This window comes from Podarcis pityusensis (assembly GCF_964106645.2).
Source record: "Podarcis pityusensis genome assembly, chromosome: 4".
NCBI classification, from domain to species: Eukaryota; Metazoa; Chordata; class Lepidosauria; order Squamata; family Lacertidae; genus Podarcis; species Podarcis pityusensis.
Genome location: NC_138027.1, coordinates 3,282,527 through 3,295,447, shown reverse-complemented (window position 1 = coordinate 3,295,447; position 12,921 = coordinate 3,282,527). Strand labels below are relative to the sequence as shown.

Below are 12,921 nucleotides of genomic sequence, written 5' to 3'. Positions count from 1 at the left end.
ATGTTTCATTTGATTATTTTAAGAGATCATGCCATATTTTCTCACGAGTGCTGGGTGGATTCCTGCAACAGTCTTGACAATATATGTATTCGATAAACATTTGCCACGTGTTATAAAAGGAATATGGCATGTGTAGCCCAAGCTTCTTGATTTCCCCTGGCAAACAAAATTTAAAATACTTAAATTGTGGTGCCCAGAAATGAACACAATATTCTAGGTGGGGTCTGACCAAGGCAGAAGAAAGTGGTACTATTCCTGCCCTTGATCGGATTCTGCCTTCTGCCACATTGGCCTCCGCTCCCTGTTTGGTGTCGTCTGCAAATGTGATGAGGATTCCCTCAGTTCCTTCATCCAAGTCATTTATAAAGACGTTGTACAACAACGGGCCCAGGACAGAACCCTGCAACACCCCTCTTGTCACTTTTCCCCAGGATGAGGAGGAACCATTAAGGAGTCCTCTTTGGGTTCGGTCAGTCAAATCCACCTAACAGTTACCTTGTTCAGCCTCATTTTACCAGCTTCCTCACATAAATATCACGGGGGACTTTGTCAAAAGCCTTACTGAAATCAAGATGAACTATTACCACAGCAATCCCCTGAGAAACAGTCTGTAACTCCATCCGAAAAAAGAAAAAGAAAAAAGGGAGATTTCTCTGGCTTGACTCGTTTTTGACAAAGCCGTGTTTTCAACCTATCTGTTTATGTTGTGAAACACCGTGAAATCTTCAGATGACGGGTACATGAATTTTAAAATGATAATAATAAGGATATTGACAAGCTGGAACATGTGCAAATGAAGGCGATCAAGATGGTGTTATTTTATTTATGCATTTATTTCATTTCTATAGCACCCTATAGCAGGGCTGCCAACTTGAATAAAATATAGGAGGGGTTTAGTAAGCCCCACCTCAGTTAAACAGTCACAGGATGCGGTGCATGCATGCCATTTGAATGGCTGTTCCTATGAAGTGGGGGTTGGCCCCCTCACATATCTTATTGGGGGGCAAAGACCCCTCAAACTCTAAGAGTTGGCTCTTATTCTCTTTACCCACAGGTCTCAGGACGGTTACAACATAAAATCACACAATGAAAACACAAAACACACAGCCCAAAACCTGTAACCCCCACCTCCCCACCACATTGTAAAAGGGCATTAGATGTCAATCAGCCAAAGGCCTGTTTAAAGTGGTGTGTTTTTCTCTAGCATTGAAAGCTGTATAATGAAGGGTTTTCCACTCTTCGTATGAATTCTTTGATGGGAACTGAGAGAGGAGCTTTTCCTGAAGCTCTTTCCACATTCAAAGCACTGATAGGGTTTCTCCCCTGTATGATTTCTGTGATGGGAACTGAGACTGGCGCTCTGATTGAAGCTTTTTCCACATTCCCCACACTGATAGGGTTTCTCCCCTGTATGAATCCTTTGATGGGAACTGAGAGAGGAGCTTTTCCTGAAGCTTTTTCCACATTCCACACACTGATAGGGTTTCTCGCCTGTATGAATTCTGTGATGGGAAGTGAGATCGAAGCTCTTCCTGAAGCTCTTTCCACATTCCACACACTGATAGGGTTTCTCCCCTGTATGAATTCTTTGGTGGGAACTGAGACCGGCGCTCTGATTGAAGCTTTTTCCACATTCCCCACAATGATAGGGTTTCTCCCCTGTATGAATTATTTGATGGGAACTGAGAGAGTAGCTCTGACTGAAGCTCTTTCCACATTCCCCACACTGGTAGGGTTTCTCCCCTGTATGAATTCTCTGATGGGAAGTGAGATTGGAGCTCTTCCTGAAGCTCTTTCCACATTCCCCACACTGATAGGGTTTCTCCCCTGTATGAATTCTTTGATGGGAATTGAGAGAGGAGTTCTCACTGAAGCTCTTTCCACATTCAAAGCACTGATATGGTTTCTCCCCTGTATGAATTCTCTGATGCTTAGTGAGATTGGAGCTGCTCCTGAAGCTCTTTCCACATTCCACACACTGATAGGGTTTCTCCCCTGTATGAATCCTTTGATGGGAAGTGAGACTGTGGCTGTGAGTGAAGCTCTTTCCACATTCCCCACACTGATAGGGTTTCTCCCCTGTATGAATCCTTTGATGGGAAGTGAGATTGTGGCTGTGAGTGAAGCTCTTTCCACATTCCATGCACGGATAGTGTTTCTCCCCTATGTGAATTCTTTGATGAGAAGAAAGATGTGAGCTCCGATTGAAGCTTTTTCCACATTCCACACACTGATAGGGTTTCTCCCCCGTATGAATTCTTTGATGGGAAGTGAGAGAGGAGCTATCAGTGAAGCTCTTTCCACATTCCACACACTGATAGGGTTTCTCCCCTGTATGAATTCTTTGATGGGAAGTTAGATTGTGGCTGTGACTGAAGCTCTTTCCACATTCCATGCACTGATAGGGTTTCTGCCCTGTATGAATTCTTTGATGGGAAGTGAGATCGGAGCTCTTCCTGAAGCTCTTTCCACATTCCACACAGTGATAGGGTTTCTTCTTATTAAGATTTCCTTGATGGGAAGTGGAATTGGAACTTTTCCCACTTTCAAGATACTTATACAGCTTCTCCATTGTGGGGATTTTGTCATGGTCACCCTTGTTCTTGATTTCCAGTCCATCACTATCTGCAATGAAGAGAAATGGATTAGCGCCTCAGGGAGAAATTAAGGAAGAATACTTGTTAACTCTGGTAATAGAGGAATAACACAAGTGGGTTAGATGGATGGTTTTCTGAAGGGTTGGGTGCATTAATTAATGGGGATCAACCGACATCCTTTGGGGAACCTGTGATTCGATAAGCTACTTCAACTTCCCTAACAACTCTGAAGTTGAGTTAAAATTGCCTGGGGAGTTCAGACCAGACTGATCCTTGTTTAGAAGCTGCAATATTGTAATCCCAGGTGTCTTAAGGGGACACTGTTGAGTTCTGTGGAAATATATGAGGTTCATCAAAGAGAGCTGTTTTGAATTTAAAAACAGATATTATGATTCCAAAGGGATCCTTACCAAGAGTGGCCACGATCCCATGATTCTCCTCCATGACATCTTTATGCAGAGCTCTCTGGTCAGGATCCAGCAACTCCCACTCCTCATCTGTGAAACGAACAGCAACATCTTCAAAGCACACTGGACCCTAAAAGAAAAAGGGAAATGTCCTCCTATGAGACAACAATATTGTTCACCACGACGTCTTGATCTATGACATTGTTCCACCCCTTGACCTCTGTCCCCACAAGGCAGCTTACCCTGACCTGATCTGGATCCACAGCCACTGCTTCTTTTCTGTCCCCAAGGAAAGATGGATGAAGAGGTCTTGCGAGCATCATTCTGTCACCTGCAAGAGGAAAAAGGTAAGGGGGAGGCCCAGAGTGCCTGCTTCTCTCACAGGTGAATCAGTGAATCTAAACTATCTCCCCCAACAAAAGATGAAAAGAACCCACAGATGAGTTGGAAAACGAACAGAATGAGACTAAACGGAGAAAAACCACCTCCCTCCTTACCCAGTGGCCTCACTCTGGTGTCCAACAAAGGCCTCTCTGCCTCACAGGAATCCAGGTCCATTTCCACACAGAGATCCTTTCCCTGAAAAAGAAACAAGGATTCAAAACAGAGAATGATGAGAAGGAATATAAAATGAATGTCATGGCCAAAAACTTGAAGGGTGTTAGATCTCATTCCATGGATGCCTTGCAGAAAAAGAATGGGCCATCAGCAGACCATTATGGGATGTTTTCTGACCTGTTTGGAGCCCCTTGGGAGTATCCAGAGGAAAGTCTCTCTCACCTGCTTTCTCTCCTCTGCCTGACTCAGGAGGAAACCTTCGGCCAGGGCCACCGCCTGGGAACTGGTCTCCACTCCACAGTCCCTCACCCAGCTCTCCATCTCCGGTGGAAGGACAGCCAGGAACTGCTCCAAGATCACCAGGTCCAGCATCTCAGCTTTCGTATGCCTTTCTGGCTTCAGCCACTGACGGCAAAGGTGGTAGAGTCGGCTGCAAACCTCTCGGGGTCCGTTGGCCTCCTGGCAGCAGAACTGCCTCACCTGCTGGCTCTGCACCTCTGAGCGGAGGGTGTCCTCCTTACCCAGGATCTTCTGCACAGAGTTTTCCCAGAACCCCCCACTGCTCCCAGTTTGGATGGCATGGCCTCTTCCTGCTCCAGGGCCAGCTGAGTCTCGCTCATCCATCTATACTCTCAGGAAGCCTGTAACAGATCGGAAGAAACCCTTTGGTCTTCTGCCAAGTTCTGTCTGTTGTAGTGAAAAGCTTTAGGAAATCCTACAAAGCAAATACATTGTTCTACTATAAAGTTTATACACCATCCTCTCCCCCCCCCCGCCCTTATCACCCAAGAATCCTGCAAAATGCCTTTGTCAATAAATACAGTACGGGGGGGGGGGCATTTCAGATTCTTTTGGCAGCAATGACAAAATTGTCAGGAAACCAGACAAAGAGGCAGAAGAGTCTACCAGCACCAACAATAGTTAACGTAAAACCTCATAGGAAAAATGTTAATCCACCAACTTTCTCAAACTTGCAGTGAGAACATCCATGGCTGGAGATGTTCTCTGATGTTTTGGTATGCCCTGACTGCCAAGAATTTGCCTGGGCCGAGGACACAGGTTTTGTGAGAGGCAGAGCAGCATAAAGGAATGAAACAGGGAGTATATATTTATATTCTGCTTTTGAAATTTTGTACAGGTGTTAAATGTGCCATTTTTGTGATCTGGAAGGAAGTGGGTGAAATCTAAGAGGAGTCAGTCAGTGAATAAAATTCTCAGGCTCCTTTAAGACCAGATAGTGCATGAGTCCATGTTCTCTGCTTATGGTGATGTTTTATTCTCTGGGCTTGGTCTGACTTGTGAAACCCATTTCCGGATTGTTTTATTCAGTGCTGTGATGTCTTGCAAACTACAATGAGATCTTTTCTTTAAAATATAAAGCAGTATAGGAATGAAATTATGGTGATGATGAATTGCATTTTTCTTACCTTTTCAGATAAGAAAACAGGCTGTGTCTGCTACTCAACATGACGCTGGTCGTGCTAAATCTGCCAGGTCAAATCCTATGTCAATCCCAATGGCACAGGCAATAAAAGCAAGGGAGAGGGATTTGCACATGAATGGGGAGGAGCTGGTCCTCCTTGCACTTTTCGATGCAGGACTTCCCATGCCTTTGTCCAGGCCTCAAGTAAAATGGCACAAGGGTAGGCGGAAAGACTGAAAAGCCTCTGCCTGGAACTCAATGCCCAACGGAATACAGTCAATTTCTTTGGTATTTTGGCGGATGGCTCAACAGAGTGGTCCACCGTGGCACCTGAGATCATTTCCTTTTATTCTATATTTGAAGATGAAGTGAAATGTACCTATGGAGCCCTTGGCAGAATGTACTCATAGACTATGCCTTCTTAGCTACCAAACCTAAGCAGAAAAGAATCCAATTTAGATGGGATGTACCAGAAGGAGTGATGTTTACCTTCAAAGAAGAGAGATTTCGACTGGACTCAGTACAGAAAGCTAGAGATTTCACAGAAAAATTCCAATTAGAAATGGATCAACCGTCTGACAGTATCAGATACAAGAGAGGCCTCTAAAAATTGAGAGCAGGAAGAGAGATCTAGGGAGGAGGGAGAGAATGGAAAGGGAGTCAGGAGAGCCAAAGGGAGCTGCAAGAGGACCCGGGGAAAAAGAGAGAAGATTCCCTTCCAAGATGGCGTTCCTGCCTTTTATTCTGGCCCTGCCCAGAGCAGGGCGAAGGCAGAAAGCAGATCTTTCTATGTATATGAATTCTCAGCAGAGGGGGGACGTCAAGTAACATGGTTTTTCTGTGAGCATGAGAAGAATGCAGATATGAGGCAGCCGTGTTTCTGCAGACATGGGCAACGCTGCCCCTTGCGTGGCGGATGAAAGTCTTCTTCCTCAGGAGAAGAAGCAGACCTGTGTGGAGACTCGTGCCAGAGTTCGCCTCCCTCCGGCCTCACAGTCCCTCAGGAATGGTTTCCCCTTTCCCCTCAGCAGAATTCTCTGTTCTGAGTTCAGCAGAGCTTGCTCCCAGGGAAATGGGTCCACAATTGCAGCTTTACTCTGTGCTGGATTGCGGCTACAGTTCCTTAACAATGCAGATTTAAAATTTTTAATTTAGCCAGAGGCCGGATCACCACACCCAGTTCATTCAATTTATTCAGCAGGTGATGCAAAATACGATTAAAGGGAAAGGACCCCTGACAGTTAAGTCCAGTCACGAACGACTCTGGGGTTGCGGCGCTCATCTCGCTTGACTGGCCGAGGGAGCCGGCCATTGTCCACAGAGAGTATTTCTGGGTCTTGTGGCCAGCATGACTAAGCCACTTCTGGCAAACCAGAGCAGCGCACGGAAATGCCGTTTACCTTCCTGCAGGAGCAGTACATATTTATCCACTTCCACTTTGACGTGCTCTCAAACTGCTAGGTTGGCAGGAGCAGGGACCGAGCAACGGGAGCTCACCCCATCATGGGGATTTGAACCGCTGACCTTCTGATCGGCAAGTCCTAGGCTCTGTGGTTTAACCCACAGCGCCACCCGCGTCCCAAAAGATGATGACACACACTGAAATAAGTCCAGAAGGTGGTCCTTAAAATGAGCTCCTTCTCAAAACGCACTGCAGAAGCAGCTGTGCACTCTTCTCATGCTCAGGTTGTACCATGTCAGTGGCAAATGGATTGAATTGTTCATCATGAGCCCAAATCGCGTTCCAGCATGCCACTGCTAAGTCCATGTAAACCATGATTTATGTTTGCCATGAACTGTTGGTGTTTTAATAGTTGAGCGCCAGCATTTCGTACTGGTCTCTTTTGGTGCTGTTTACACAATGCTTTATGCTGTGTTTTCACGACATTTCTGCCAAGATTGTTTGATTGACTTGATGTTATCGGCCGCTCAGAGGATTTGGCCCAGGAACATCCAGAAACTGCATCCTCTTGGGCGAACCCCAGAGCTGAGCACTGCACAGAGTTCTGCATCTGCAAGGGGAGATCAGGATGCGGCCGGGTGCGAGTCCCTCCCAGCACAGAAGAGGGGTGGTCCAGGGCCCCCTCCCTCTGGAAACCCCCAAAAGGAGACCTCTCCAAACTTGGCTCTCCTACCCAGAACTGAACTGCTTGGAGAGCCTGGAGCTCTGCCTCCTGCCTGGTGTGGGCAGGCTCTGGCTGGCAGGCGCCTCTGCATTCCTGCATGGGGTGGGCAGGCTCTGGCTTGCAGGTGCCTCTGCCTTCCTGCCTGGTGTGGGTAGGCTCTAGCTGGCAGGGGCCTCTGCCTTCCTGCCTGGGGTGGGCAGGCTCTGGCTGGCAGGCGCCTCTGCATTCCTGCATGGGGTGGGCAGGCTCTGGCTTGCAGGTGCCTCTGCCTTCCTGCCTGGTGTGGGTAGGCTCTAGCTGGCAGGGGCCTCTGCCTTCCTGCCTGGGGTGGGCAGGCTCTGGCTGACAGGCGCCTCTGCCTTCCTGCCTGGGGTGGGCAGGCTCTGGCTTGCAGCCGCCTCTGCCTTCCTGCCTGGTGTGGGCAGGCTCTGGCTGGCAGGCGCCTCGGCCTTCCTGAATGGTGTGGGCAGGCTCTGGCTGGCAGGCGCCTCTGCTTTCCTGAATGGTGTGGGCAGGCTCTGGCTGGCAGGTGCCTCTGCCTTCCTGAATGGTGTGGGCAGGCTCTAGCTGGCAGGGGCCTCTGCCTTCCTGCCTGGGGTGGGCAGGCTCTGGCTGGCAGGCGCCTCTGCCTTCCTGCCTGGGGTGGGCAGGCTCTGGCTGGCAGGCGCCTCTGCCTTCCTGCCTGGGGTGGGCAGGCTCCGGCTGGCAGGCGCCTCTGCCTTCCTGCCTGGGGTGGGCAGGCTCTGGCTGGCAGGCGTCTCTACCTTCCTGCCTGGGGTGGGCAGGCTCTGGCTGGCAGGCGCCTCTGCCTTCCTGCCTGGGGTGGGCAGGCTCTAGCTGGCAGGGGCCTCTGCCTTCCTGCCTGGGGTGGGCAGGCTCTGGCTGGCAGGCGCCTCTGCATTCCTGCATGGGGTGGGCAGGCTCTGGCTTGCAGGTGCCTCTGCCTTCCTGCCTGGTGTGGGTAGGCTCTAGCTGGCAGGGGCCTCTGCCTTCCTGCCTGGGGTGGGCAGGCTCTGGCTGACAGGCGCCTCTGCCTTCCTGCCTGGGGTGGGCAGGCTCTGGCTTGCAGCCGCCTCTGCCTTCCTGCCTGGTGTGGGCAGGCTCTGGCTGGCAGGCGCCTCGGCCTTCCTGAATGGTGTGGGCAGGCTCTGGCTGGCAGGCGCCTCTGCTTTCCTGAATGGTGTGGGCAGGCTCTGGCTGGCAGGTGCCTCTGCCTTCCTGAATGGTGTGGGCAGGCTCTAGCTGGCAGGGGCCTCTGCCTTCCTGCCTGGGGTGGGCAGGCTCTGGCTGGCAGGCGCCTCTGCCTTCCTGCCTGGGGTGGGCAGGCTCTGGCTGGCAGGCGCCTCTGCCTTCCTGCCTGGGGTGGGCAGGCTCCGGCTGGCAGGCGCCTCTGCCTTCCTGCCTGGGGTGGGCAGGCTCTGGCTGGCAGGCGTCTCTACCTTCCTGCCTGGGGTGGGCAGGCTCTGGCTGGCAGGCGCCTCTGCCTTCCTGCCTGGGGTGGGCAGGCTCTAGCTGGCAGGCGCCTCTGCCTTCCTGCCTGGGGGGGCAGGCTCTGGCTGGCAGGCGCCTCTGCCTTCCTGCCTGGGGGGGCAGGCTCTGGCTGGCAGGTGCCTCTGCCTTCCTGCCTGGGGGGGCAGGCTCTGGCTGGCAGGCGCCTCTGCCTTCCTGCCTGGGGTGGGCAGGCTCTGGCTGGCAGGGGCCTCTTCCCGGCACACACTCTCTCCCTCCCTGATCTTCCTCCTGGGGAGTCTGGCAAAAAGCTCTGGCTCTCAGCCCCGGGGCTCCTTCCTCCTCTGGGTAGCAGGAGGATATGGGGGGGTCTTTGCACCCCTGACCCTCTCCTCCCTGGCTTGGGGTCCCCCCCTGCAGATCAGACCCCCCGGGCCTCCTCCCCTGCTGCAGCCCTGGGACCCCCACCAGATCCCAGAGAGAGAGGAGACTCACCAGATCCCAGAGAGACACCGAAGCAGGAAAGGACTGGGGAGGGAGGGGCCTTGGCTGGGGAGGACCTTGCTTCCTGGCCTCTCTAGGAAGGCATATCAGTTCTCTTTAACCCTTGCCAAGCCCAGCGTGCCCATCTCTCCCCTCCCCGTTTTTCTTTCTTTTCCACTTCCAGAGATGCTTTTTGGGGGACGCCCCCCCTACTTTGCTTTCCTTCTAGCGCAGTGATGGCGAACCTTTTAGAAACCGAGTCCCCAAACTGCAACCCCAAACCCAATTTAACCGGCATATCTCATTTTTTCCCTGTGTCTTTCACGTTTCTTCTTTATGACTGCTGTTGTAATAAATAATCCTTCATAAATGTTATTGCATTACATTCCTCGTTAAATTTCTTTCCATTGATACATGATTTTATGCTATAACTCAGTGGTTTTTTTCTAAAAAAAATGTTTAAGGTACTCTCATTTTGACTCAAGAAAATCACCACTGGGAGAAAAAAAATACAGTTCAAGTCTGGTAAAATAAATACAGTGAATTTCTTCTCCCGTTAAATTCACAAAATGTTTAGGGGTATGCGTCCCCCTGCGTCCCCACAGAAAAGAAGCACTGGTATTACTCCGAAACAAAGTGGTGTCATGAGCCATCAAACCTCGGAAATACATTTTGTCCAGAAGGTTCCACAATTTTGGCCGCTAGTGTGCACTGGAGGGCTGTACCAAGAGACCCTCTCCCAATTTTTGATATGAGATAATAATGATTGTCTGCGTGTGCAGGTACAAATAAATATAAATAAATAAACCCAGCCAGATGGGTGGTGGTGTAGCAAGTAGTCAGGCCAGTCAAATGAATTTGTTACGGAAAAAATCTGGTTGCGAGTTTGCTCTGCCACCCAGCTCGTCGGACTAACCTGTGAGCGGGAATAGGCTCTGAGGGAAAAGGGGGCAGGTTGAACAGGGCAGTGAAGGAGGGAGCAGCAAGGAGTAATGCAATGTATAGCACAACAGAGGATAGAGAGACAAAGGACAACAATAAGGACAGTAAGAAATATAGCCTTGAGCAATTGTCGGAGCCATCCTAGCTTGGGCAACCAACCCCACAAGTCCACATCAGATAGCCCTTCATGTTGTATATCATTTAGCCTCCCTGCTAGCTCATGGATGTTATTTAAATGCCCAGTGATATTTAAGGATTGATCGGTCACATATGTACAACACTCTGTGCCTATTAAGGCGCATGTCCCTCCCTGACTGGACAGCAAAAAGTCCTTCGCAATCCTGGTCTGCAAACTCAGCTGTCTTACCTCAGACAGTTCTGACATCAGGGAGTCCGTGATCTGGGCCGCTTCTTGCATGAACTTGAGAAGGATGTCAGTAAGTCGAAGAGTTTGCAGGGCAGCAGTTGAAGAAGGAGCAAAAAGGGTTTTCTTGTGTGTGTGTGTTTCTTTGTGGCTGATTGGCTGCTCTCCCTGTGCAAAGGTCAGAGGGGGCAGGGTTTCTGTTGAGGCAGGTGATTAGCTGTGGGAGGAGCTTATCAGAGTTTGCAGGGCAGCGGCGCGCGCCTAGCGGCGCGCGCAGTTTGATCCATCTTTTAGATTTAGGGGAGCTAGTCTCAAACGTTTGTTGGGGGAGACCTAGGTTTTTTTGTGGGGGGAGTTATTTTTCCAGTCTTCACGCTTTTTATGATGGAGGACCACTGTAGCCACCCCCAACGACACGTTCTCAAGATGGAGGGGGAGGGAACAGCTGCAGTTGCCTGCGGTTCCTGCGCAATGTTTGCCATTTTGCCAAAGGTTGCAGGCAGCTTTACCTGCAGCAATTGCATGTTGATTGCCCTCTTAAAAGACAAAGTCCAGCAACTGGAGGAACGTGTAGCTACGCTCCAAAGAATTAGAGAGCTGGAGCTCATCTTGGAAGCAACAGAGCACACCGTCTCCACCAAGGAGGAGACAGGGGACTCCCCTGAGAAGGAGGCTAGTTCACCAACACAGGAGCCAGATATATGGAGAAACGTGACTCAAAGAAGTAGGAGGCCCAGGGTTCGCTCTGATTGTTTAGAAATACACAGTCGCTTTGAGGTCCTCTCCCCTAGCATGGAAGACGAAGAGCAGACTCCATTTGAGGATCTCTCCCTCATTACAGTCGATCAGGTATATGAAGACGAGCAGCAAAGTCAGTCCTCAGGGAATGTGCAGGCGACCTTGGAGCGGACAGCTCACGGAAGAACCCCGACCAAACCTAAGAGGAGGCGTGTAGTGGTGATAGGGGATTCCCTACTGAGGGGAACAGAAGCAGTGATCTGTGGGCCTGACAAGATGTCTCGGGAAGTGTGCTGTCTCCCCGGGGCTAAGATCCAAGATGTAACTGAACGACTGCAAGGAATCATAAAACCCACTGACAAATACCCCTTCCTCTTGGTTCATGTGGGAACCAATGACACTGCAAGCAATAGCCTCCAGAAGATCAAAAGAGACTACGAGGCTCTGGGCAGGAAATTGAAGCAATTAAATGCACAAATTGTGATCTCATCTGTCCTCCCAGTTGAACGACGTGGCCCAGGGAGAGAGGGGAAAATAGTGGAAGTGAACAGCTGGCTTCGCAAATGGTGTAAACAGGAACGGTTTGGATTCTTAGATCACGGACTGCAGTTTCTTGAAGATGGACTTCTGGCAAGCGATGGGCTGCACCTCACAACGGTTGGGAGAAATGTTTTTGCCAAAAATCTCAGAAACCTCATCAGGAGGGCTTTAAACTGACTAATGGGGGGGAGGGAGACAGTGCTCCTGAAGGTAGGAGTCTATCAATTGATGAAGATGATCATCCAAATGTCATAGACCAAATGGAGCAAACAGCACACAGACCTAATGGTGGGAGGAAAAAATCCTTAAATAAGAGACACGGGGGAATGATTAATGGACTTCAATGTCTGTACACTAATGCGCAAAGCATGGGAAATAAACAAGATGAGCTTGAGCTCTTGGTACAGCAAACTAAATATGACATAATAGGCATCACTGAAACCTGGTGGGATAAGTCCCACGATTGGAATGTAATAATGGGGGGATACAATCTATTTCAGAGAAACAGACCAGACAAGAAAGGAGGAGGAGTGGCGTTATATGTCAGGGATGTGTATACCTGTGAAGAGATCCAAGATTTAGAACCTCAAAGCCAAAGTGAGAGCATTTGGGTCAAAATTAAGGGAGAGAAGAATAACAGTGACCTCATTGTGGGAGTTTACTATAGATCCCCAAGCCAAACGGAGCACATAGATGTTGCCTTCCTGGAACAGATGGCCAAGCATGCAAAAGGAAGGGAGATAGTAGTAATGGGGGACTTCAATTACCCGGATATTTGTTGGATGTCAAACTCAGCCAAGAGCATAAGGTCAAACAGATTCCTCACTGGCCTTGCAGACAACTTCATTGTCCAGAAAATGGGAGAAGCAACAAGAGGAACAGCCATTTTAGATCTGGTCCTAACCAATGTTGATGACCTGGTTAGTGGGGTAGAAGTGGAAGGATCATTAGGCGCGAGTGATCATGCTCTTCTGAAGTTTACTATACAGCGGAAAGGAGCAGCCAAGCATACTAGGACTCAATTTCTTGACTTTAAGAAAGCTGACTTCATAAAACTTAGGGAAGTGCTGGGTGAGATCCCATGGACAGTAATACTAAAAAGAAAGGGAGTTCATGATGGCTGGGAGTTTGTTAAGAGGGAGATACTAAAAGCACAACGTCAGGCAATACCAATGAGACAGAAACATGGAAGGTGCCTAAAGAAGCCAGGGTGGCTATCTAAAGAACTTTTAACTGAGTTAAGATTTAAAAAGGATGTGTACAAAAAATGGAAAAGGGGGGAAACCACCAAAGA

General features: G+C 49.7%; 1 protein-coding gene across 1 annotated transcript in view; it reads right to left on the bottom strand.

Annotated features, from left to right (window-relative positions):
• Positions 1-794: 794 nt before the first annotated feature.
• The window catches only part of LOC308475129 (uncharacterized protein), a 61,376-nt gene continuing 49,249 nt past the window's right edge, over positions 795-12,921 (bottom strand). Inside the window, exons 2-6 of the mRNA XM_081002053.1 lie at positions 3,785-4,203; positions 3,502-3,583; positions 3,247-3,335; positions 3,008-3,134; positions 795-2,625 (exon numbers count right to left, since the gene is read on the bottom strand). Coding sequence (XP_080858179.1) covers positions 1,181-2,625; positions 3,008-3,134; positions 3,247-3,335; positions 3,502-3,583; positions 3,785-4,186 — 2,145 coding nt within the window. The 5' untranslated portion in view covers positions 4,187-4,203 and the 3' untranslated portion in view covers positions 795-1,180. The remainder of the gene's footprint in view (positions 2,626-3,007; positions 3,135-3,246; positions 3,336-3,501; positions 3,584-3,784; positions 4,204-12,921) is intronic.